This window comes from Fukomys damarensis, unplaced genomic scaffold, assembly GCF_012274545.1.
Source record: "Fukomys damarensis isolate Sample0158 unplaced genomic scaffold, DMR_v1.0_HiC HiC_scaffold_39, whole genome shotgun sequence".
NCBI lineage: Eukaryota > Metazoa > Chordata > Mammalia > Rodentia > Bathyergidae > Fukomys > Fukomys damarensis.
Window position 1 is genome coordinate 58944939 of NW_022900951.1, and position 25776 is coordinate 58970714.

Sequence of the window (25776 nt, forward strand, 5' to 3'; positions counted from 1 at the left end):
AGGAGTTTGCTAGACAGATATTAGGGAAGGGCATTATGTTCAGGTTTAAATGGAAAGAAAATTAGATATCAGATAAAGCAAGCCAACCAAATTCACTTTGCTTTGTGCTCCTCTCTGTTTCAAGTCTCTCCCAAAGGTCAGGAAGCCCTGGTGTAACAATCACTTCAGTCTTTACAGAACATAGGTTTGTGCTTCATGTTCAAAGACATAAAGGCACCCTTTGTTACTCTTCCCCCTAAAAACTCTTATCAGGTTCTTAAAGGCTTCAGAAAGCTTTCCAAGACTGCTGCCCAGTTCTTTATATGAATCTAAGTAAACATCTATACCAAAACAGCTCTTCTCGGGAGAAGATAAAACAGGCAGATACATAGCCAGGCCAAATGCATACATACTCAAATTTGGTATGTGATCATATTGTTCCACATTTTTAAAAGCAGCACCAGGAACACATGGAGCTACCAGGAGGTAAAATTCCAACAAGAGACAATTAACACATACAAGCCCATCATTTAAAAGAATATTAACAGGGCACTAGAGTTAAGGCTGGGCAGCTGGTTCAACCATACCTATGTATTGGAATAAATTAGCAAGATGAAGAACTGATAGAACTCTTGAAATGAGGCACAGTGGTAAAATGGGCTCACTTTCATTGTATGTCTCTAAGATAGTCAACCCAAGTGTCTATAAAGCAGCTCATGGAACCTTAGTAAACAACTCCTAATTTTTTAAAAGTACCTTGCTGTAATTTTGTTTTGGATAGTGTATCTATTTCTAGATTTGAATCTAAATACCTACATAGATGTGAAAACTATCATAAACTGATAAAACTGTTCTTTTATTGAGAGTTCCACCCTGATACACCTCTGTCGTAGACTTTTAGATACACACTAGAGTTACTTAAGAACACTCACCTGTTCAGAGTACTAGATATTTTAGAAATGTTCCAGAGAGAATTCTTAGTTTTAGAATGCTCAAATATTTCTAAGGGCCAGTACTGAATCCACAGCTATTTTGCTCATTAAAATGATTTTAAAGTGATGTATTACTCAGAATTTGCACTTTGAACTTTCCAAATGAAGTATGTTACATCAATTTGTTTTCAATATTTAAAAATCAATTTACTAAAGAATTCCAAGTTATTGAATATTAAATATATTCAATTATACTGAAGAAAAACACTTTTAATATGTACCTTGTTACCCTCAATTACTAAGGTACAGAATACTTCAAAACTTAGCAATAAGCAGTCTTATAAGACTAGTAAAGAACAAAAGTGCCCTGCAAACATGGCATCATGTACTTAATATTGGTAAAATATTTGACAGGAAGGCCAGTAAACATTTTTTAAAAAAATAAGGCAGATTACAAATTATTTTTGTTCACAAAGAACAAAGGAGAATAAAAGGCAGTGGATAAAAATACCCCCATTTTAAAAAAAGTCAACCACAAGGTGCTACTGTAAGAATGCAAGCTGTAAAAATGGGCTTTTAAGAAGCATTTAACATTTACATATTCCATGGGTATTTGGGGGAACTGACTGAAAGTCATAGCTAATTCACGACCCATTCATGTTGCGTTTACTTGGGAAGCAGGTGTTTAAATACAAAGCATACTAAGTAGTATTTTTCTCATAAATGAGACAGACACTACAGTAAGAATACTTGGCATGGAAAGGATGTCTTCCTTGGGGGAGGGGGAGACATTAATTGAGGTAATACTTAAAGCTAACCAGTTTTCTAATCTTAAGATTGGAGGAATTCCATCAATCACATTCTTAAAGTTTTTATGTATTTCCTGGTGCTAAAGATTTTATGATCTGAGCAATTATCAACTACATTCCAACACTAATGTGAAGTTTTCTCAGTCCCCACCTCCATTAACATGACTGAAGTATAACTAATGTGTTCTTTTTAGAGCAAATATTCCAAATTAGTATGATCCACTTCTTGTGTTGCTGGGATCTAAAATGTTTTAACCTAACTTGTTTGATTTTGTCTTCTAGTAGTAATAATCCCAACCTTCTCTGCTGCTTGGAGTTAAAAACAAAACACCACAAACATTTCATAACAGTAAATTAATTTTTATCAACTGAAATATTCAAGGAAATACAGTTTGTAGTACTTTCCGCTATGCTTTGAACAATGTAATCTTTCAGTATTTTCTTATTCCTATTACTGCATGAAGTTCAAAGTAGGTCTTAAAGACAGAACATTTCTGTAATAGAGAAAATGCAAAGACAAAAAATGAAGTGTAGTCTTTTGCAAGAAAATGCTCTCCCAAGAGTAGGTGTTTGGATGCTGGTGGGGAAAAAACAATTTGTATTCTCCACTGAACATCTGACACCTATAATCCACTTTGTCTTCAATGTCTACAACACCAGTAAGTATATTAGTCATAGACTTTGCAAAATGAAAAGTAGCAAATTCCACTAAAAATTTGTATTCATTCTAAAGCCAATGGATGAATCCTATTAAAAAAAAGGTATCCACATATACAGGGTCCAATATGTGCATTCAACAACGTGAGAGTTCTACTTCCAGTGTTTATGAACAGCTTCAACATCTACATTCATAACCAGCATTCTGCTTGAGTTACCTCTTACTTTTAATACTTCACAAGTGAGTAATATATTTTGGGAGGCTAGTGAGGTACCTGTTGTCAGTAACTTTCAATTATACTTATGATGTGCTGCTGCTCATTTTAAACTATTAAAATGAATGTTCCATCAAGAGAACATTTTATTCCAAGAGGACGAATGGAAGTTTTTTTAGCCAATCAAGACTACCCTGTAGATCTGAAAACCATAGATTACACCCTTAGGAGACAAAGAGGCTCACAAATATAAAGGAATCAAGATTTTTTACATGGAAAAAAATTTTTAAATAAAACGTATTACATAAGCGCCATAAAGTGAAATCTGCTTATATTTTAAAAAAGTGAAGCTTTGTTTGGATATTATTTTCTTGCAAGAGCAGTACATATCCTCAGTAAACAACTACCATATTTACAATTTCTTTAATAGGTAGGTAGGATTGAAAGCCAGAAGAAAATATGATAGAATGAGCTTTGAAATAAACTTTACAGCCAAGCTGATAATAGTGAAAGTAGCCAGGTAATTCTGAAAACAGACTTATTTTGTATTTACCTATATCTGGATGATTAGCTCATTTTTATTTTGTGGTGTTAAATGCCAAGGATGTGTTCAATTTCTCTTCTGGCCCATTAGCTTTCCCCCCAAAAAACAAAAAATCTGCCCCATAGCCAGACTAATCTTGACCCCAACTGGCCTTAAAAGAGAAATCAGGCAACAGTTTTTGGGGTTATCACAAATCTATTCTTACCACTAAGAAAACAACATAAAATGCACATTAATGGAGAGTGAATCAGCAGTTTCGTTCAAATATGGGTATCACAATTGAAATTTGAATCTTAACCGATCATGATTCACTTTGAACAAAGTATAAAAACTCCTTAATTCAATAGGTCTTTAAATGTGACCTGTATATCTGTACTAGAGACAGTACTAGAGACAGTAATGAAATATTAACAAGTGTGCACTAGTACCTTACATAACAAATCTTGAAAACAAGCACATTCGAGACTTTCCTATTAGCATGTGTCTGTACCAACTGCAATTTTTGTGCTAAAAGTGGTCTATAGTCTCTTTCCTCCATGGGTTTTTTTAAATTTGAGATTTGTAAAAACATCAATTTAACTTGTGCTAGGTGGCAATGGTTCATTTTCTTTAAATCAAAGAGAGCTCTGCTAAATTTGCTTATTCTGTTTCCTCTATTCAAGTAGGATACAAGATCAAGCTGCTACTGCTCTCACCATATGAAACCAGTCAATGTCTGTATTACTACAGTCCTCAGGAAAACTTCAGAGCAGTTTTCTGTACCCTCATCTTTCAGTACCTGCCTAAATCCAAGTCAAAATACAAAATTTCCATTGGTCTTTCACTCAGTTTGATTCTGCATGGTCCTTTTCATGTCACTGTAGCTGTTCATAAACATTAAATATTATAGATATGTTCTGCTCTTGACACCTACACATTTAAAAAAGCAGCTTCATACTTTGCTGTGTTTTTTACTATGTTCATTCACAAAAAGCAGTTTTCTCATTTCTAAGCATGGTACTTTACAATTTTTAATGCATTAATACAACAGTGCATTGGAAAAGTACTGAGCCTCTACAAAATAGCTTTACATCTTTAAACAAATGAATGTGACTTCTTCACGTACACAAGCATAGGCTTTTTAATATTTCCACAAGATAAATATCTCAAACTATAAGCTCACTCTATAGGGTGCCACAGTAATGGGCTTAGGAGACAGTCATACACTTAGAAGATTCTATATCTTTAGTGTTATTTACACTGACATGTCCAGTATCACCGAGTCTGAAAGGTGAACAAATATTCAGAATGTGGCTGAATCTGAGTAAACTAATAACTAGGAATGGCGTAACTTTAAGTAATCACTTATGAAACATTATTTTTCCTTAACCTCTCTCTCCTATGGCATGAGAAACTTTAAAGATCAACGTGAAACAGACAGGAGCCATTGCTAAGGCAGATCTTTTAAGATAACAAAAGAGAAACTGACAAGTATAAATTATCGGTAACAGAGATGCTACCAATTCAACTGGTACTGAAGTCAGATTTTTAGGTCCTAAATTTTTTTAGTATTATCTTTTAATTCTGGAACAGAAGCTGGAGAAAGGACAGGATTCTTTCAGAAGGAAATGACTCAATTCAGTTGTTACTTTACATTTAGGCTAAGCACCACTCAAAAAGTGGACATAAATCAAGTGATTCCTGTTTGCCCATCACTACACCAGCTACACAGCTGACGGTTCAGATAATTACACAACACTTTCTCTGTTACCAGAAGCTAAGACTGCTCTGCGACAAATAGGACAGGTAGAATTCTCAGATAACCAGCGATCAATGCAGTGGACATGGTACTCATGAGAACAAGGTAATTTACGAAGTTTGTTGCCCTCTGTATATTCTGTAATGCAAACACTACAGGTTTTTAATGCATCATTTTCACCAAAACTTCTCATTGCCAAGTTGTCAATCTGTTCTTTGGTGAGTCCTCTGGGTTGGTCATCATCATCCTCATTTAAGAGGAAAAACTGAGCCAGACTAAGGAAGGGTAAAGAGCCACTTTCATCAAATGTGAATGGTCATCATTCCTCATTTAAGAGGAAAAACTGAGCCAGACTAAGGAAGGGTAAAGAGCCACTTTCATCAAATGTGACTGGGGCCCTATGTCGACCCTCTCGCCTGGCACCTGATGAACTTCCTTCATTACTGCCTTCAAATAACTCTGAGCTAGCTTCTGAACTTTCACCACTGGAACTAGAACTAGGACTGGAACTAGAACTGGAACTCGAACTGGAACTTGAACTGGAGCCAGAACTGCTACCACCACCAGAACTCCCTCTTCCATTCCGTGACTCTACCCTTTCCGTATTTCCACTTGGGACTGAGCCACTAGGTTCTGAATCGCTATCACTGTACATAAAGTAGCTTAACTCACCAAAACCTGTCATTATCTGCCGTAACATGGTCTGAATTGCAACAGATGTAGTCTCACTTAAACCAGTATTTAAAATTCTACGAATGGGAATCCTGATGGTACTGACATAGGTTCTCACACCTGCCCGCTCAGAACGTGAAAATGTACGCCTAAAACCTCCTCGTTCACTTTCGTAAGTAACAGTGTTATTTGGCGTCTGAGACCTTGAACGAGTTCTGCTAGCTATGCTATCTCTCTGTCTATATTCTCCAGGACGAACTCTTCTGACTTGAAGATCAAGGACTATGGTTGGAGGTCTCTGTCCTGATCCTGTAGATTCGCCACTGATGGCTGTCTCTGAAGAACTTGCTCCTTGAGAGGTATTTCTTGTTCCAGAAGCTGCAAAAAGACCTCTGCTTAATAGCTCAGGCCCAGTTATTTGCTGTCTCAATGTCACATGGTGCCGGGTTCTAGAACTTCCCTCAGTCTCATTTACTAAAGGGTGCTCAAAAGTTTGAGATGAAATACTATGATGAGATCTTCGTGGAATTTCACTCATTGGATGCAGAGGTGACCTACTTCTTTCAGCTCTGGCTCTGGTTCTCCGATGGTCTGGGCTCCTACTTCTTGCCCTCCTCTGACCTCTAGTAGGTGGGATTTCTGTTGTTAATGTTTCAGTTGAATTTCGTTCTGACCTAGATGGTCTTGCAGATGTTGCTTCAGATCGTGGATTTTCTACTGGCCTTTGGCTGTTGTTTTCTGTAATTTCTCCACTAGAACGTCTTGAAGATGGCTCATTTTCATTCTCTGGGTTTTGGCTCCCATTATTACGGTTAACATTTATCTCTAAACTGAATCTGAAATCACCACTGTTTGGATTAGTCCGGCTCACAGCTCTCCAAGATTGGTTTCCTCTTTGTCCACTTCTGGTCGTATTTCCAGTTTGTCTGACAGAATTAAGCCAGTCTATTATAGAGTCACCATTAGACATATCCTCTGAAGAGTCTCCACCTGCTTAAAACAAAGGAGGGAGAGAGGAAGAAAAAGGAACTACTAAAATTAGGACAATCATGTAACAGTGCTCTGAGACTGTACTAAAGAACTTAATTTCAAAACGTTTCACTTTTACAGATCCTTGCAAAATACACCATATAGATTTATAAGGGCAGGAAAAGTTCAATTTTATCTGAAAAGAGCAAGCCAATCCTAGAGAAATTTAGAATTATTTTTTAAAAGGAATATGGAGTCTACTTCCTTTTAAAAAATAAATGGAGTCTATTTTCAGTATTTCATGATATATGGAGCAGAGCTTAGCATACCATAGTGAGACCATCAGAACACAATATATTTTCATTAAAACACTAATCAAAGTATGTAAACAATACTTAAGGTACAGTGCTGCTACTGGTTGGTACAAATAGTATTAGTCAAATTTTCACCAGTCCACAACAACAGTCTACAACAGTGTATGCCAATTTTTAAGAGCTTTCAATGATACAAACAGCCCGTTGTGGCACATGTGCTAAAGGTTTGCTACTGCTAGTCTACATTACTTCCACTACCCTCTGGGATTAAGTGTCTTTGATATCATGTAAGTTTTTTTTTCTCCCCACTGTGCTAGGGCTTGAATCCAGGACCTCATGCATGCAAGGAGAGCACTTTTACCACAGAGCTATATCCCCCACCCACATGAGGTTGTCTTAAAATAAAAGACAACTGTAACTGTAGCAAAAATATAAGAGGATTTAAAATTGAGGCCAGGGTTGGTGGTGCACCTGTAATTCAAGGCTGAGGCTTGAGGATCTCAAATTTGAGCCCAGCCTGGGCAAAATATTGAGACCCTGTCTCACAATAAAAAATTTAAAAATGACTGAGGATACAACTCAGTGTGAAGGCCCTGGCTTCAGTTCCCAGTACCCCCACAAAAATAGTTTAAATTGACATAAAAATGAAGACCAGATCAATACCCTGAACCTACACAACAAATAAAATGGTACGTTAAAGAACTAAACTATCATCATAGTTCAAGCTGGGAGAACACCAAATCTGAGGTTACAGAAGGATTCTCAGTGCAGTACTGCTGACGTTTGAATTATTAATTCTGGGAGCTGTGCTGTGCACTACAGGATATCAGGATGTCTGGTTGCACAAATGCCCACAATACCACCAGGGTGACAAAATTACAGCCCGCTGAAAACCATGGGGACAGATAATACATCATTTCTTTTGGCTAGTGAGTCATGTATAATTGGGCATGGTGGTCATTCCTGTAATCCTAACACTTGGAAGGCTGAGGCAGGAGGGCTGCCCTGAGTTTGAGGCCAGCCTGGGCTACATGAACTACATAGTGAGACCCTGTCTCAAAAAAAAAAAAGATTAAAAAAAAGCCATGTAAGTAAATTAGGAATTAGGTAGGAAATTTCAATGGAGGTGAAAAATCAAGGGGAAAAAAATCACATTTAAATAAGCTATTTCTCAAAAGGGCTAACGGTTTAGGGGAAGTGGGAAAAGTAGGGGAAAGGAAATAAGAGACAAGAAAAAATATGAGAAAAGGAAAAAATGGAAAGAAAGGTTTTGTAAATAGGGGAGGGTGGAGGGGGTATGGGCAAAAAGAACCAAGATCTGTCATGTAAGGGTACAAGATCCTAATGGTGAATGTAACTGTACTGTATACTTAAAAAATACTAAGAAACTCAGTAAGATTAAAAAAATAAATAGGCTATTTCTCATGGTCTCCCAATTCATGCAAACAATCCAAAGGTAAAGCAGAAAAACTATGCTGATTATTCTCACCAAATATCAAGAAAATATTATTTTTCCTTTTATGAGAAGTTATTTAGCACCAAATTAATTTGTGCCATTTCTATATAGTCTTTGGCTGACATTTACTATTATGAATTTCTTATCATTCCATCCTCTACCCACCTCCCAAAGAAAAATATACCTCTATTTTCATCTGAGTTCTGTGGTGGTGGACCCTCTTTAATTTGCTGTAGTCTTCTCAGCAACTCTTCCTCTGTACTTTCTCCTGTAAGTTAAGAATTATCAAGTTACAAATAAAAATCAGTGAGTTTTAAACAAAACAGTGTAAAGAACAAGTTAGGGGAATGACAAACACTTCATCCATGACCAACAGTAATCTGATAATGATTATGAAAGAAAAAATTTGTTGTACTTTGAATGGAATGCAGGGATGATCTACTTCAGATCTACACCCTCAGATCTTTGTAATTTTTGAGACAAGGTCTTGCTAAGTTGCACATGCTGGACTCAAATATGCCATTCTCCTGGCTCAGATTCCTGAGTGGTTGGAATTATAGGCATGTACCACCATGACTGGTTATAAAAGAAATGTTTTGTCTAGCAGCCATGTGTAGTAATGCATGCCTGTAATTCCAAACTTGGAGCAAGGTAGGAAGGTTTCCAAGTTTAAGCCCAGCCTGAGAAACTTAGCAAGAACCTATCTTAAACTTTAAAAGGTTAAAAGCAAAATTTGTTAAAGAATGAAAAAGAAGAAAGCCAGTGACTCTTATCTCTGGGAAATCAAGGAGTGAATAAGGACCGCAACAAAATTCACTTCTTTGGGAACAAAATACTACAACCTGTATTTATACAAATATGAATACTTCTGGGGTTAGAGGAATAGTTCAGTGGTAGAGCATGTGCTTAGCATGCACAAGGCCCTGGGTTCAATTTGTAGCATCACACAGAAGTCTTTCCAGTTTACAAGGGTGTTTACATACATCTAACCTTTCAAAACTGCAACTCTGGGGGTAGACATTGTTATTTGCATTTTAAAACAAACAACCAACCAACCACAGTGTGAAAGAGATTGACTTGCCAGAAGCCGTATCAAATAATAGAGCTAAAACTTCAGCTAAGGTATTCTGATTCAAGTCTGCCACTGGCTCAAAACATGCTCCATTTCTTAAAAGTTACGCTAAAATCTTACTACTAAATTTTATGCAATCACCCTCGAGACAACAATGTGAAGATCACACACACGAATTCAAACATTGCATGGTTTCTCTTATACAGGAAAACTAATTAAATATATTAAAGAGCCAAATAAAAGATAATAGGAAAAGGGCCAAAATCTTTTACAAATGGGAAGGGGACATAAACGGAATTAAGATGTGTTATATACAGTCCATGTGCCAAGGTCTCATGATGAATGAAAGCATTATATACTAAGAACATGTACTAATAAAAATTTTATGAAGTCACCTAAAGGTTAATAAAAAATAATGAAGAAGATAAATAAATTCTCAGGTTTAACTACGATCAAATGAGATTTATTCAGGTAAAGGAGAATGGGCTCAAAGTTACCAGTTTATTCCACCAACTAGCTGTGGAAGATTATTAATTAGGACATTTTCAGAAAATCAGAAATGACAAAGCAGAATTAAGTCTATCTTAGGAAACAAAAGTTCCAATAGCTATTCTACACTTGGGTACATGTCTACAAAGTTAAATAAAACAAAGAAAAAGGGTATTGTTCTGCTCCATTCTTTGCAATCATTTCATTAAACATTTGTAATTTATAACTTTAAAATATCTGACAAGATAATTTCAAACATGAACAATATCAGGTAGTAAGTACATCAGTAAATATCATTCCATACCTCATGTACTAATACTACACAATGACCAAAGATTTAAAAAACTGAAATGTTTTTAAAAAATCCAGCAATTATACATATATAAATCCTTATATTACATGAAGCATACCTGGGGTGCCTAGCAAGTTGTTATCTCTCATAAGCCTATAATCTTCTTCACTCAAGTTATTTACAAATTGATAGAAAGCTTCTTCTCGATCCAATCGGTCCATCTGACTTCTGCGCTGTGCTGCAGATTGATCGCCACTTCCTTTATCATTAGAATCTGAGTTTTCCATCTTGATGAACAAGTGGAAAATTATCTAAAAGGAAAAAGACCAATCTTGAGAACAGGACACTACATATTTTGTACAATTTAATTATGCAAAAATCCGGAATGGAAGTTAAGACATGAAGTTTAAGATTTCAAATACTGTAAATGAAATTACATAAAAGAAAAACTCCAGAAAAGCACTGCTATACTAGGAAAAGACTAGATCAGAGGTTGGCAAACTATAGCCCTTGGGCCAAATCCAGCCATGCTGCTTATATTTGTTTTTCTTGCAATCTAAGAATGGTTCAGACCATTTTTGGGGAGTACTGCTAACCACTAAGCTATATTCTAAATCCCTGAGTTTTACATTTTTAAAAAGTTAACAAAGGAGAATATTTTATAATGTGTAAAAAATGAATGAAATTCACTTTTCAGCGTTTATAAAGTCTTACTGGAAAAGGGTCATACATATTTACACATTATCTATGGCTGTTTTGTTTTTCTTTGCTATTATGGCAGAGCTGAGCAGATATTATAGACTGTAAGTGGCAATCTTATTGTTTTGCATTGCTGCTCAGTGCACTATAAATTATCATGATGCAGTGATAACCTGATACCACTTCAAGCGCCATGTGTATCAATGTATTGTGATTTTTAAAATCGCCAGTACAAATGGATGTCAAATGAGAAAAAAGTGGGCTTAGGATGTCACACTTAAAAGGCACAGCAAAGGTTATGTTATTTTAATACGATTACATGGCAGAGATTGCATTTATTATACAAAGACACTAAAACTACGGTAAAGTAATACTGTATATTGACATGATTAGATTGAAAACTTGTCATAATACTTCCAATTTAAGAAAATTTAAAATTAAATATCTTATCAAAAATATTTCTTCATTCATAGGAAAATGGATTCATACTGAGGATATACTCCTAAGTGAAATAAATAAGTCACACATGTGCAAATACCGAATAGTTTCTCTGGTGTGAAAAACTATAATAGTACATAAGAGGGTCGGGGATTTAGCTCAGTGGTTCAGTGGCCTGCCTTGCAAATGTAAGGACCCGATTCCCCCTCTATCAGTTTCACTCTATTTTGGTAGCAGAATCCTGCAGCAGTAGAAACACTCCAGATAGGCCTTTTCCCTAAAGCTCTACCCCAGCTTGGGTCACTCAAAGAGCAGCTCCGTCTGTTGGAACAACACTTCTGTGAGGGGACATCTCAAACATGCTTCAGAAACACTTTGTAGTGGGGAGGGGAGGAAGGGTGAAGGGAGGGCAGGGACAAGGGGAAAAAATGAGAACCAAGACCTGTCATGTAAAGGTACAAGATTCCAATAATGAATGCAACTGTACTGTATACCTAAAATGTACCAATAAAATCAATAAAAAATATTTCTTCATTAAAAAGTGTAAATGAAGTTTTTTGTCTAAAGCATGTTTCCAAGTAAGTCATTTTTGGGCAAGGAAAGTCATTATCAATAGTGAATAAATGAAAGTCTATATTAGTAATAAAATTAAACCCTACACCCAGTACATGACACCATACTGTTCACATATCATTCCTCAAGAGCAAAACAAAACAAGACAAAAAAAAAAACCCTCTTCCAGATATAAAATCTCAGAGAAACCCTATCTTGTCAAACTCTGCCTGCTTGTGGGACCTTAAGAACTTGAGACATGGACATACCTAAATCGCCATACCATCTTCTTAGAACTATTCTATCATTGTTTAGACAAATAAAAGGAGGTCAAAGAAGTGGAGGGAGGAAAATCATATTTTTGGAAAGTTTCCTAATCTCATAACTAAGATTGATTTGATAGGAATAAACTATTAAAACTTCTGACAAATACTGATTTTATAACTTGAAACTTTGGGAAGACCAGAAATCAGTAGCTTAAACTAAACACTCTTGTATGCTAAATGCGCCAGACACTAAAAACAAGGACCATCAATGTTTATGAAAGTTTACGCCATATTTGCCTCAGATGTATTCTTTGTGGCACTGAGCATTGAACCCAGGGTCTCTTGCATGCTAAGGCAAGCACTCTAGCACTGAGTTACACTCTCAGTCCCTTTAATTTTATTTTGAGACAACTTGTTAAGTTTTCCAGGCATCTTTGACCCTCCTGCCTCATCCTGAGAAGCTAGGGATTATAAAGCAGGCACCAGCATGCCTGGCTGGTTAATGTTCTTAAAAGCAGTATTTTTAATGCTAATAACATGAAAGTTAGAACAAAATCCAAATGAATATTCAGTAAAAAGTTCTGAAAATAATTTTAGGTTTAATAGGCTTTAAAAATTAATCTTCCATCATAGCACTATGGTTGGGATAGGAGAATCAAAAACTTGAGCCTAGGTTACTTGGTGACTTAGTAATACACTGTCTCCAAACAACCACAAAACAAAAACAAATAAAATTAAAGAAAGGGCTGGGAATATGAGAAGCTCAATGAGAAAGAAGGCTTTGGTTCAATTCCAAGCACTGGCCTCAAAAAAGCACAAAAACACAAACAATAAACAAAAGCAAATGGCTCCAAAAGAAGGCAAAAACATTCGCTAAGTTCTGATACATGAATTACATGAACCAAAGATAGAAGAAAATTCATACACCAAAAAGTTACAACAGTGACACAAAGTCTTATAAATAGCACCAAGGACATTAAAGTGCAGAAACAGAAACTTGCAAAACATGGGAAACATCTAAGAAAATTATCTGAAAAAGAATCTTGCACTAAAGTATTGAAGGGGACTCAGTGCATTAACAGAAGATGGAAGGTAGAGTCATTCTATTTCAATTTTATTAAATAAGGAAAATTACCTTCTAACTGGAAACGGGAAAAAACTCAGAATCAAGACAAGAACGTGTAACATTTTAACAATGATCTCTGAGATATGGTAGAGATGTTAAAATATTAGTTTGAAATAATGATTCAGAGGTAGGGATTGGCTCAGTGGAAGAGCCTGTGCCTAGCATGCAAGAGGCCCTGGTTCTAGCTCCACAGCACTGCAGAAAAACAAAAAATGATCCAATATTCAAAAAAGGCCGAGAAACTATAGCACAGTAAAACCTGACAATAAATAAACCTAGGGTAAAATTCTGCAATAGACTATCAGATATACTACAAACAGTACAAGAAACCCCAGATGTGGGGTTCACTGCCACACTAAGCTAACTGGCTTTCCACAGGGGTGGTTCTCAACCCTGACTTGCACATCTGGATCACATGCAAAGCTTTCTCCGGGTTGGCCAGGCATAATTTTAAAATTAGTTAATTCTTTTTTTTTTTGGTACTGGGGATCAAACTTGGGACCTTGCGCTTGCGAGGAAGGCAGTGGCACCACTGAGCTAAATCCCCAGCCCAAGTCTAACTTTTTAAGACAGTTTCTTGCTATATAGTTTAGTCTGGCCTTGAATTACAGGCTAGCCTCGAACTCAGATCTTCCTGTCTCAGCCCCCACCCCCCAAGTGCTGGGATCACGGGCCACAGAGTTAATTCTACAGGACAACATTGGTAACTTATTTGTTGTCTGCATATGATCTGGTGTTTCTCTTACTAACATTATAGCAACACGTAGGCTTCCCCAGGGATTCTTAAATGTTAGCAAATGTGTTAATCATCCGGAAACCCTACAGATTCTGATTCAGTAGGTTGGTGGTTGGATCTGTGAGCTACACTGTTAATAAGCTTCAGGTGCTGCTGCTGAACCCAGAAACATTTTGAGGAGGAAGGAGCATGACAACACAGTTTAATAGATTCACACTTGTTGAATATCACCCTTAAATAGTACGGAACAATGTTAACCTTCAAACAGCCCTATAATCTTTAGCATTTCTTTTTGAGATACGGTGTTGCTATGTAGTCCAGGCTAGCCTTGAACTCATTATGTAGCCCAGGGCAGCCTCAAACTTGTGGCAATCCCCCTTCCTTAGCCACTCAAGTGCTGGGATTATAGGTGTAGACCACCACACCTGGTTAACTTTAGCATTTTAAAATGTGCTGTTTGGAAGAATCAGCCAGACATCCTAAAAAAGTGCATGGACAACTCAATGGGGAGTTAGCATTGATCAGTGGTGGTGAACCTATGGTATACACACTACAGCGGATTATTTGTACCACTGTAACTCTCTTAAAAGGTTCACCACTACTGGCACAGATGTACAAGAGATAAAGTAACATTCTAAATTCTCAGTGGACTGTGAAAATGGATGCAAATAAAAATGATGTTTCTCACTTGATTAAGACTGATCAGGATTGGGCTGGGGATTTGACTCAGTGGTACTGCTGCCTCCCTTGCAAGCACAAGGGCCTGAGTTCGATCCCCAATACAAAAAAAAAAAAAAAAAGATTGATCATGATAAAATAACCCATAGCAATAGTATGGAGTACAAGAACCTGGCTCAGTGGTTCACCTTAAAAAGATCTCAAGTCTGCCAGGTTTGGTAGCAAAAGCCTGTAATCCCAACAGCTTGGAAGGCTAAGGGAGAAGGACTACAAGTTAAGAGTCCAGCCTAAACATTAATGAGACCCGGTCTCAAAAAAATGAAAAAAGGGTTGGAGATTCAGCTCAGTGCAGAGACCCTGGATTCAGTCAATCAGTGCTGCCGAGGGACAAAAAAGGTCTTAAGTTTTTAGAATACATAAGGTCAATTAAAAAGCCTGTTTGACCTGGCTGCTAAGAAACCCAACAGTCACATGTTGCTTTTACAGATCACCGTATTAAAATAAAAGCAGGTGACAACCCCACTGAAGCCTGCTGTTTAGATTACCTGTACAGTATTTGAAACATTTTTTAATACCTCAAAAAGGACATCGAGAAAGTGTCTAAAGTGACCAAATGGTAAGAAGTCTGGAAACACAATAAAAGAAATATAAAAATGGACACAACATATTCAAATATTGAGATAGCTAGGTGCAGGTGCATAATTGTAATTCTATTTGGGAGGCTGAGGCAGGAGGATCCCAAATTCAGGCCTAGCCTGGGCATCTTAGCAAGATCCTGTATTAAAAAATAAAAAGGGGTCCAGGTATTTACTTCAGCGGTTTTGCTGCCTGCCTCACAAGCACAATGTCCTGAGTTCAATCCGGTAACAATAAATACATAAACAAATAAAGAAACAAATTAATATAGATTTTAAAAATAATAAATAAAGGGGTGAGGGATGTAGCTCAGTAGGAGAGTACCTGTGGGTTACATCTCTAGGACCACAAAAAATTGAGAGTTGTAACATGAAAGAATACATAGCCAGAGTCAAACTAGACTCAATAGTTGAAAAATATGGAAGCAAATAACAGTCTAACAAAACTGTCCCAAAATAGCCAAGCAATAAGCCTCTTGAAGCAGGCAAACTACTTGGCTCTGGGAATATTCAAGTAGACAATGGATATTAAAGAGAAGCTTCTTTATTAGATAGGAGTCAGAACAGACTGGTTTCAATAGACCCTTTGGACTGAAATGGTATTAAAGATTAAGTCTTACATTTCTGGGTATCGTGTGATATAAAACTTTGTATTTCAATCATACAAACTTGTAACACATTCTTGGCAAAACGAATCCATTTGTATTGCTCCATCCCTACCCTCAAATATTTCTTGTGCTTTCCTCTCCCCGCTTTTTTTGGTACCGGGAATCAAACTCGGGACCTTGCGCCTTGTGTTTTACTCTCTTTACACTTCTAATTCTGTTCCCTTGGACTCTTACTTTTACTCACCATTTCAGGTTCTATGAAACTTTACCTCCTAAGAAGCTTTTTATCTCAACTAGCAATTTTCTCATCCATTTCTGCATACAACACTTATCTGTACTACCAGAGTGACACAGCCTGCCTTCATGGTATTTATATTTTTGAAGTGCATAAGTCTCCTTTTCCCCATTGGCTTCCTTTAGAGAAAGAATCAGAAGTGCAGTCCCTTTAAAACTCCACCAAAAGCCACCAGCACACAATGCTTTACACACTGTAGATATTTAAATGACTGAACTAAATCCAATGTGAATATTGAGTTCATTTCTCTTAAATCACCTGGCTGAAGCAACACTGTCCAAAAGAAACAAAATGTGAGTGGGTGCAGTGATACATATTTGTAATCTCACCTACCTGGGTAGTCTAGGCAGAAGGATGAAAAGTTCAGTATCACCCTGAACTTAACTGCTTTTGTAAACTAAGCTTTCAAAATCTGGTGTATATTTTACTTATAGCAAATATTCAGTTAAATGCTAAATGTTCAAAAAAGTGGAATGTAGTCCTACTAAAGCACTAAAGCTGTGTTGAATAAGCTAACATTTTATTCTGCTTTAGTTATTTTCTTAAGGTACTGGGAAATGAACCCATGGGGGCTCTTACCAGTGAAAATATATGTAATGTTCTTTTCATATACACATCAGAAAAAATCAAGGGAAATACTTCCACCTGACATTCCGGTAACACACTTTTATTTCAAAAATGTATGCAAACTAGTAAGGCTTCATTAAACAGTTTTTGCTAAATTAGGGGCTTCTATCAACGGAGTATTTTGATCCTTATAATTGGTCAGGGGACAGAAAGAGAAAAATGTGATTTTCTTTCCTACTTTTGTCCCAAATCTCCATTCTTTTGGCCTTAATTCTGCATTTCTCCTGGAGTAGTAGTTAAGGGTTAAGATTTTCCAATAAGAAAGCACTTATACCCTACAGGGACAGCTAAGATATGAGTGATGGCTGCACTAACTGCAGAAGTCCTGGAGACTGGAGGTAATCACATTTTGGGGGGGGGTCCTGAAGGCAAGCAATGTTTTCCAATCCTTATAAATTAATTTTACCTCACATACCCAATGAGCCTGCTCTCATTTTAAGTAGTTTTGAGTTAAGTGGAACAAAATAAAGAAATAAATATTTAATAAATAATAAATTATATAATAATTAATAAATAAATAAACCAAAACAAGTTCTGTCCCTAGTAAACGTAATGCCACCAATGTTTGGTTAGTGAAAAAAGAACATTTTAAAGTATATCAAAGATGTTAAGGCACCACAACACAAAATGGTCAAATACAAACTCTTCTCCATTTTGGTGTGAAAATAACAGTGAAGAATTGTGTTAACAAAATGGGTCTCCAGATTCTATTTCAAAGTGAAAAATACTATAGTACATTTCCAATATAACTAAAAAGAGCCTAAATACATAGGCAAGAGGGAGGGGAATCTACACACTCCTGGACTACTTAATTCGCTCTGTTATAACATTCATATTTTAGACAATTATTTCTATGAAGGCATCACCTATATAACCATTAAGAAAATTGTTCTTAAATCACTTAGCTATCTTCCTGGTTATAAGCAGTACTCATAACAGTACATTTACATAGCCCTTTTACCTATATCTTTATAAGTAACCCACGAAGTAGAAATTATCTCTATCAGTGAAAAACAGAAGTATATAGAAAGGAAGTGATTTATCAAATCCAGAATTCCTGCATCCAAAGTCAGGCGAAGGCAGGAGTAATGCTGTATGTACTCCTACAATCCAAGTGACAAAAGAGATTGAGACAGGAGGATCAAATTTGAGCTCAGCCTTGTTTAACTTAGAGATCCTGACTTTCAATAAAAAAATAAGGCCAGTGGCCCAACCTGTAATTGTAGTACTTGGGAGGCTGAGACAGGAAGATTGCCTTAAGTTTCAGGCCAATCTGGGGTATAGAGTTCAAGGCCAACCTGAACTGTGCTATACAGCAAGACCTCGTCTCAAACAACAACAACCCCAACTAAAAATAAATAAATAGCCAGAGACAGAGACAGAGACAGAGACAGAGACGGAGGGAGGGAGGGAGGGAGGGAGAGGGAGAGAAAACTAAAGTCATAGCTTAGTTGTTGAATGCCCCTGGGTTCCATCCTCAGTATGGGGGGGGGCATGAAACAAACAAAAAAACAATTCAGTCAACTTTTCACTAAATGACAATTTAGCCAATTTGAGGGCTGCCTGGGATACATGGTGAGACCTTGTCAAACAAAACCCCACAGAAACTAATGGGTCAGGAGACATAGGCTTAAGTATAAATGCACTTATTTAATGGATCACAGTATCCAATTACAAAAACTTAAGACATCAAAAAACTCTTTAACAAATAAGAAAAAAACAATTGTCAACTAAGAAGACTTTATAAAACTAATTCTGATACATCAAGTTAAATGCATGCACAAATACTGGATTAAAAAATAAGCAATGCTTTATCAGTATATGCTTATACTTCCAGCTACCCAGAAGGCTGAGGCAGGAAGATCTTAAGTTTGAGCCCAGCCAGGGCAATATAGGGATACCATATTTCAAAATAAAGAAAAAAAAAGGGGTGGAGATGTATATTAGTGGTACAGTGCTTGGCTAGCAGGCAGGAGGTCCTCAGTACTATCCTCCTCCTCCTAAAAAGAAAAACCTATATTTGTTAAGTACGGAAGACATTCTTTTTAAAAACAAAAGGGGAATAGGCAAGATGCAAAAATTAAAATAGCCTAATATCACCAAACTATTAAAAGTATGTTGGGCATTATCCAAATCATCTTTTGTATATGCATTCATCCAAGTTCCAAAGTACTAAAGCAAGACATGCCAACTGCTTAAAAAATCATGGGTATGAATGCAAAAACATGGTATACTAAAAAAGAAAAAGCATCACTTTGTTTCCAACAGAGCTTTATGAAGAACTTCACAAAGGCTAGGTATAATGGCCTATGCCTGTAATTCCAGCACTCAGGAGGCTGAGACAAGAGGATCTTGAGTTCAAGGCCACTCTGAACTACTGTGTTTTACCTCAGAAAGGAGGTTAAGAATTAATGGCATCATCAACAGAATGTTAGCTCAATAATACCAAACTAAAAATACTTTTTTCAGTTTTTAAAAATTTAAATCATGAAGAACTACTGAATTTGAGGTCAGAAGAAAAAGTACCAAGCGTGTGTGTGTGTGTGTGTGTATATATATATATATATATATATGTACATATACATATATGACACAAGTGTTGCCAATTCTTCCTATATAAAATACTTAATTAAAATTTTGTGATATTTGTAATATACAAATAAATGACTCACAATAACCAGGTAACTTTTTTATTCCTACATGGGTAGCAGAGGGGAAGAATTCAGCTCTGTGAAAAGGAGACACATTGAATTGTATTGTTGGCTGTAACCTGACTATGTAAATTTAGCCAATTCATCTAACCTCTTGTGCCTCAGGGTCTCCATCAATATTACAATATTAAACTATTTACAACATACATTCCAGTTCTATGAATTTGTGATTGTGGATAAGGCATATTTTAGGTCACATTACAGTACTATCACAAATGTAAAGCTTAATAACATGAATAACTAGGATGTGAGATTAGAAGCTCTGCTTTGCTTACTGCCACTTTGCTTATGTCTCTCTTATCTTTCAAAAATGAAATACAAGATATTCTTTTAAATCATAAGGTAGATTTGATGTCTTACTCCCTTTGTTTATTGTAAATTCTCATCAACCACACAATTTGTTGACAGTATCCAAAAGTGGCCTATCAGAAGACACCACCCAAAGCATCTCCCACTGCTGATATTACTATAGGAACAAGAAATTATAGATTACCTGAATAGTAATGGTAGTTTAGCTTCACCTATATTTTATCTTTTACTAGATTCAAGAAACAAAACTAAAAAGACTAGGGAATGTCTCTCGTGTCTAATTTCTTAGGAAGTGTACTGACCTGCAGCTCACAAACAATTTTGACTGCTACAACAGCTAAATTGAAAGAGTATTAAGAACTCCAGGGTCAGATATCATGGCGAACACCTGTAATCCTAGAACTGGAAAACCAAAGCAAAACAATCTAGAGCTCAATGCCAGCCTAGGTTACACAGGAGACCCTGCCTCAAAACAAACAAGCAAAAATACTAACTCCAGAAAAGTAAATCAAAAGACAGAAGACCATGCCATGTTACCAATCTTTCGTTTTTACTTCAAATTTTATTTATTTTTTTTTTTGGTACCAGGGATAGAACTCAGGACTTTGCACTTGTGAGGTAGGCAGCGGAATCACTGAACTAAATACGCCAGCCCTCTAGTTTTTTTTTAAAAAAATGTATCACCAGGCACAGTGGCAGGAGGATTGCATTCAAGTCCAGCCTGAGAGTAACTTACTTAAATAAATAAATAAATAAATAAATAAATGGGGGGGGCTGATGATGTACCTCCTGTGAAGGCCCTGGCTTAAATTCCCAGTACCACCCCATCCCAAAGGAAACCATTTTGACATTTCATCTCAAGTATTTTACAGTGAGTTTAATCTTCAATTACCCACTTCCTGTTCTCTTATTACAGAGCCATGTCCCTAAATAAGAATTCGGTCTTATCCATACACTGAATTTTGACTTGGTTCTCTCATTATTCCCAAGAAGTTAAAATTCAAAAGCATAAAAGGCTCATGTGTTTATTTTAAAAAGTTATTAATGTAGCCAGGCATGGTGGCACATGCCTGTAATCACAGCACTCTGGGAGGCCAAGGGATGAGGATCACAAGTCTGAACCCAGCCTGGGCAACTTAACAAGACCCTGTTTCAAAAAATAAAAGGGCTAGAAATGTTTTATCTCCCATTAATGTAAATTCACTAATTACTGGCAATGTTGGTGTTCATTAGTAACTAAAATACTATTTTAAAGAACATATGATTTCCTACGAAAAAATCAATTTTTCAAAGTTATGGCAATTTTAAAAATTAAAATCATGATCAAAAAAGGAAAATATCAACATCAATCACTGTTATATTTGGTGAAAGCCATTTTTGTATTTAAACCCAAACATGCTGACAAATGTCTACGATGAATCAATGTACAAATAATAAAGAGTGCCCATATATCCCTGGTTTGTGAAGTATATATAATATTGCCCCGTTTTACTCTCAAAAATATCTCAATTTGGGTGATTTAAATTGTCCTTTCTTCCTATGGTCAAGCAGAGATCAGGAGGAGGGGAATTTTTTATTCCAGAAAAATTTTAAATAGTAACCATAAATCTTTCCCCACTCCTAGAAAGTATGTTCATCACCAAGCAAACACCATCAGACTGGCAAATGGAACAACACAACCTGTAGCTGTGAAGTTACTACAAGAGATCCATAAAAATATATTTATACCATGCACTTTCTACTGATATTTATCACACATATTTAGGTACTATTATGACTAATGAGATTAAAATCTTGCGTTGAAGCATTATGATAAAATCTTAAGAGCAAAAAAAAAAAACACCAAAACAAAACAAAGCCAACTGTATTTTAGGAGGAAAACTGTAAATTCCTAATCTGGGAGGCAGAGGGAAGAGAACTGTAAGTTTGAGCATAGCCTGGGAAACTTAGGGACCTAGCCCAGACCCTGTCTCAAAATAAATAACAAACTAGGGATGTAGTACTGCAAGAAAAATATATCCAAAGAATCCAGATATTTTAAAATACAGTGGTACTTCAGTTCACAAATACTTTTGTTTGCAAACAATTTGGTTCACAAACAGAAGCATCTGACAAAATTCTGCTTTGCAAACTCTGCATCTGGTGACAAGACAGCAGCTATCTTTCCCACACAAACACAAACATGGCCATTTTTTCCGAAATTGTAGAACAAATTAAGTTCATGGACCGAGGTACCACTACCACTGTATACCTCAACTGATGAAAGCAAAAATGAACTATTTGATTATCCTGAAACACTTCCATATTCAAGGTTGAGAAAATATGAAAAAAATGGGTACAGAATTTTACTGCTAACTTACACTGGTTATCAAAACTTCAAAAATATTGTGTAATCTGCATGCTTTTTTAAATCAATGGGCCATAAAGTTTTGGAAATCTTCTATTATAGAAAAATGTTAAAGAACTAAATTTACAGAAGAAAAACTTGTCCCCATATTAGGACTGGCCCAAAATCCTTGCACCTTATTGGTCGATTTTGACAAGACTTTTACTTTCTAACTTGTTAACCATTCTATGGTAAATCAAAGGAAGGAAGATGGTCAATGATCTATTTCCCAGTCCACCAGGACTATGAAAAAAGTAATTCACATGTAATTCTATAAATGCCTCATTTGATCTGTATTAAGGCCTCACATGTTCACTAATTTAAAAGATATACACCAACTGAATATTTCTAGATATTTCATTATCGTTATTTCTTAAAATTGTTTCTGATTTTAAATTAGGTTCATCAAATTACATCAAGAGCACTAATAGTTGAAACAGAACAGAAAGAGACAAAACAAAGTGGGGGTAATTGCTAGATAAGTCTACTTCATAAAGCAGATTACTTTTGAGACTCAATGGAAGTTTTTGATGCAACATAACCTATAAATTTATTAATTTTCATTTTCATTTCACTTTCAAAGTAACTGGAAATAAAGCAGTCTAGAGGCATTAAAGTTTAATGACATCAATGTTAGACAGCCTGGAGATAAAAATGAGGGTTCCATCATCAACTAGATTTTTAACTGAGGACAAATTACTTAACCTCTTCTCTTGAGTTTCAGCTTTCTCTGTAAAATAATCAACATCCTCAAGAGGTATTGTAGTGAGGATTATAAAATAATTCATGTAAATCACAAGGCCTAGTCCATAAACCTTCAACAGAAATTATTAATTTTGTCTATGCCAATTTGCCTGAGATAATTCAACTTTGCACCTGTCCAGGAATAATTAATAATGTTCCTTTTACATTAAAAATTGCTCGTTAGGGCAATACATTTATATGGTTATCTTTAAAAATGGCATCAATTAATACCATTAAAAAATACAGGGCCGGAGATTAGCTCAGTGGTTCCACCGCCTGCCTTGCAAGCGCAAGGACCCAAGTTCGATCCCCGGTGCCCGCCCCGCAAAGAGAATGGATAGAGTATTATACATCAATTTTGATTTTTAGAATCCTGAAGGGAAAAAAAATCAAGTATCACACACTATATATATGTATATAAAAGATCAAACTCTTGTAAGATATTCTATAGCTATTTCAATTATTCTTCAAATGAAGGCTTTTAAATTTATTTCTACCTATGCTATTTCAATGATTTATGGCAGCAAATATTTTTGTTCTGTTTTATAGGGTTTTGGTAAAGTTCAGATACTATTTTTTTTTTTGGTACCAGGGTTTGAAATCAGGACCTTGCGCTTATAAGGCAGTCAGTGGAACCACTGAGCTAAATCCCCAGCTAGATACTATTTTAAAAGAGTAACATTCACAGATAAAGCACTGGTTGAGTTCCAGGTACCGAAAACCATTACCTTTTGAATTCCCAGTGAAAAGTACCCATTCTCATCATGAAGAACACCCAACACCAACTAACATTTATCAATGAGCCCACCCAACCCGAGTATGTAAAACATAACAATAAATATTTTAAAACATGCATTCTACACATAAGTCATGAGAAGACCCCACAAAAAATAAATTACCTGGCTGTTATGACATAGTACTGAAATACAATAAACTGGATTTTAGTTTTCTTCACTCTGCTCTAGAAAAAAAAAGAATCCATTATTCTTTTATAAGATACACATTTTCTTTGAAATACAATATATCCTTAAAAAACACACATCCTATAGTTACACACAAACCCCATAACCTAATCTAAATAACAGTATTCAGCTATTTGGGGGAGACCAAAAGATCAGAGGGAACCAGAAGTTATATAAAAGATTTCCTTAAAGGCTGAGAGGTGATCTACCTTTTTTATGTAACCTTACTTAGGCCGTTTCCTTATCAGACCAGTAATTATTTTTATTTTCAGATTCTGACAGTCACTTTCAAGGACTTATTTGGCACATTACACTAGTCTAAAGCAGGAACTAAAGTATTAAAAATCATCAAAATCATCAATGTAAACGTTTGTGACATTCTGAGTAATTTATCCTAAAATCGTGTTTTCTAAAAAGGCTTGGTACTTAATCCGTATTTTCTTAGTTTAGAAAACTGATTTGAGTAAGGGTCAGGCCTGTAATTGTGCCTGCCAGCTCTTAAGTACTACAGGACTGACATACCGTAACTGATGGGGTGATTTAAGCAGTTACTTTGTCTGTAATCATGGAGAGCCAAAGAAATGATTACACTTATTCTTTTCCTCTCTTCAATCATCCAGAAGCACTGCAGTTAATTTTTATTCAGGAAACGCAGGCTCCTTATTTCCAGAAAAAAATAACTGTGGGGCCTTACAAATGGTGGAAGACAATCTGATAGAAATGTTTCCTTTGGCTCCTATACCAAAAAATGACTTAAATAACAAGTCTGCTAGGCCTCAGATTCCTGGACTAACCTGTGGAATAAGTATGGTGAAACTGTCTAGGGAAGGAACGTGGCTGTCTCCTCCATCTTGAAATTAATCAGCATAAGGAAAAAGGGGACTGAGTGTTCAGGAAGCAGAAGCCCAACCGGTTAATACTAGTTACTAAGCTATGGCGTACGTGGCAGGTACTGCACACAGAAGCCAAGACCCTTAGGCTTGCCCCCCCCCTTTCTTTTTTGGCGGAGGGAATGGAAATTAACTTGAAAATAATTTGGCCTAATTCCCACCCTTACCCAGGGAAAAACAACTAACTCGCAAAGGCCTTTCGCTCTCTTTTAGGGGGATTCTTCTAGTAATACCTGGCAGAGAATAAGCCAGAATTATATGAACGAAGGGGTAAATCACATTTACCTCAGCTCCTCAGGGAAGATGTCATCGCGGCCCCAGGGTCGCTTAATTGGTTTTGCCCTGTTCAAGGGCCCAAAGTGGGACTTTGAAAATCCTGGGAAAAATATTAAGGCCTACGGATTTCTAACATCTGACTTAGCGCAGTTTCGTTTTTCCCAAAGCCAAGCTTGCCACGTAAAACGCGGGACGGAGAGGGAAGCCTCTCAAAAGCAGGAGAGTAAAACCTGAGGCACTCTCACACTCTCACGCCTGAGGCCAAAACTCGAAAGCACCTCCACGAAATTCTTAAGGCTCCGCCGGGCTCAGGCTTCAGCTCGCCCAGCCTCCGGGGGGAACTACTACTACCCTTCCTTCCCCTTCTAAAAGAGCCGGTCGAAGGTACCACCGAACTAAAATGGCAGCAGCGACTATGCTACGGAGTCCCCCTGCAGCAACGGGCCTCGGGCCCGGAGGCGGCGCTGAGCCTCTGCCACCACGCGTTACTCAGGCCATTTTGAGGGAAAACGGCAGCCGCGGCTCCGCGGTCTTCCTGTTGCCCTACCATCCATTTCAGAGAATTCCCATGCCTTCACTTACTGAGTTTTAAGGTCAGGCTCTGACTCGGTTAGTTCAGCCGTTTCCGCTGAGCCTCCTCCGCGCCTCCGAGGCCACCGCTTTCAAGCTTCCTCGGGTGAGTGGCTGGCTGAGACCCGCC

General features: G+C 36.7%; 1 protein-coding gene across 3 annotated transcripts; it reads right to left on the bottom strand.

The window, feature by feature from the left end:
* Positions 1 to 1413: 1413 nt before the first annotated feature.
* Rlim (ring finger protein, LIM domain interacting) lies at positions 1414 to 25770 on the bottom strand. Of its 3 annotated transcripts, none has more exons than XM_010631226.2 (6): positions 25659 to 25770; positions 23848 to 23909; positions 10257 to 10449; positions 8470 to 8553; positions 5261 to 6536; positions 1414 to 5182 (listed from the first exon to the last, which is right to left on the bottom strand). In XM_010631226.2, the coding sequence occupies exons 3-6, from the start codon at positions 10423 to 10425 to the stop codon at positions 4864 to 4866; spliced, it is 1848 nt and encodes a 615-aa protein (XP_010629528.1). In that variant the 5' UTR covers positions 10426 to 10449; positions 23848 to 23909; positions 25659 to 25770; the 3' UTR covers positions 1414 to 4863. The 3 variants fall into 3 exon arrangements, with proteins under 3 accessions (XP_010629528.1, XP_019064094.1, XP_019064097.1); XM_019208549.1 differs by having other exon boundaries at positions 5261 to 6539; XM_019208552.1 differs by having other exon boundaries at positions 1414 to 5126; positions 5205 to 6539.
* Between the last annotated feature and the right edge of the window lie 6 nt (positions 25771 to 25776).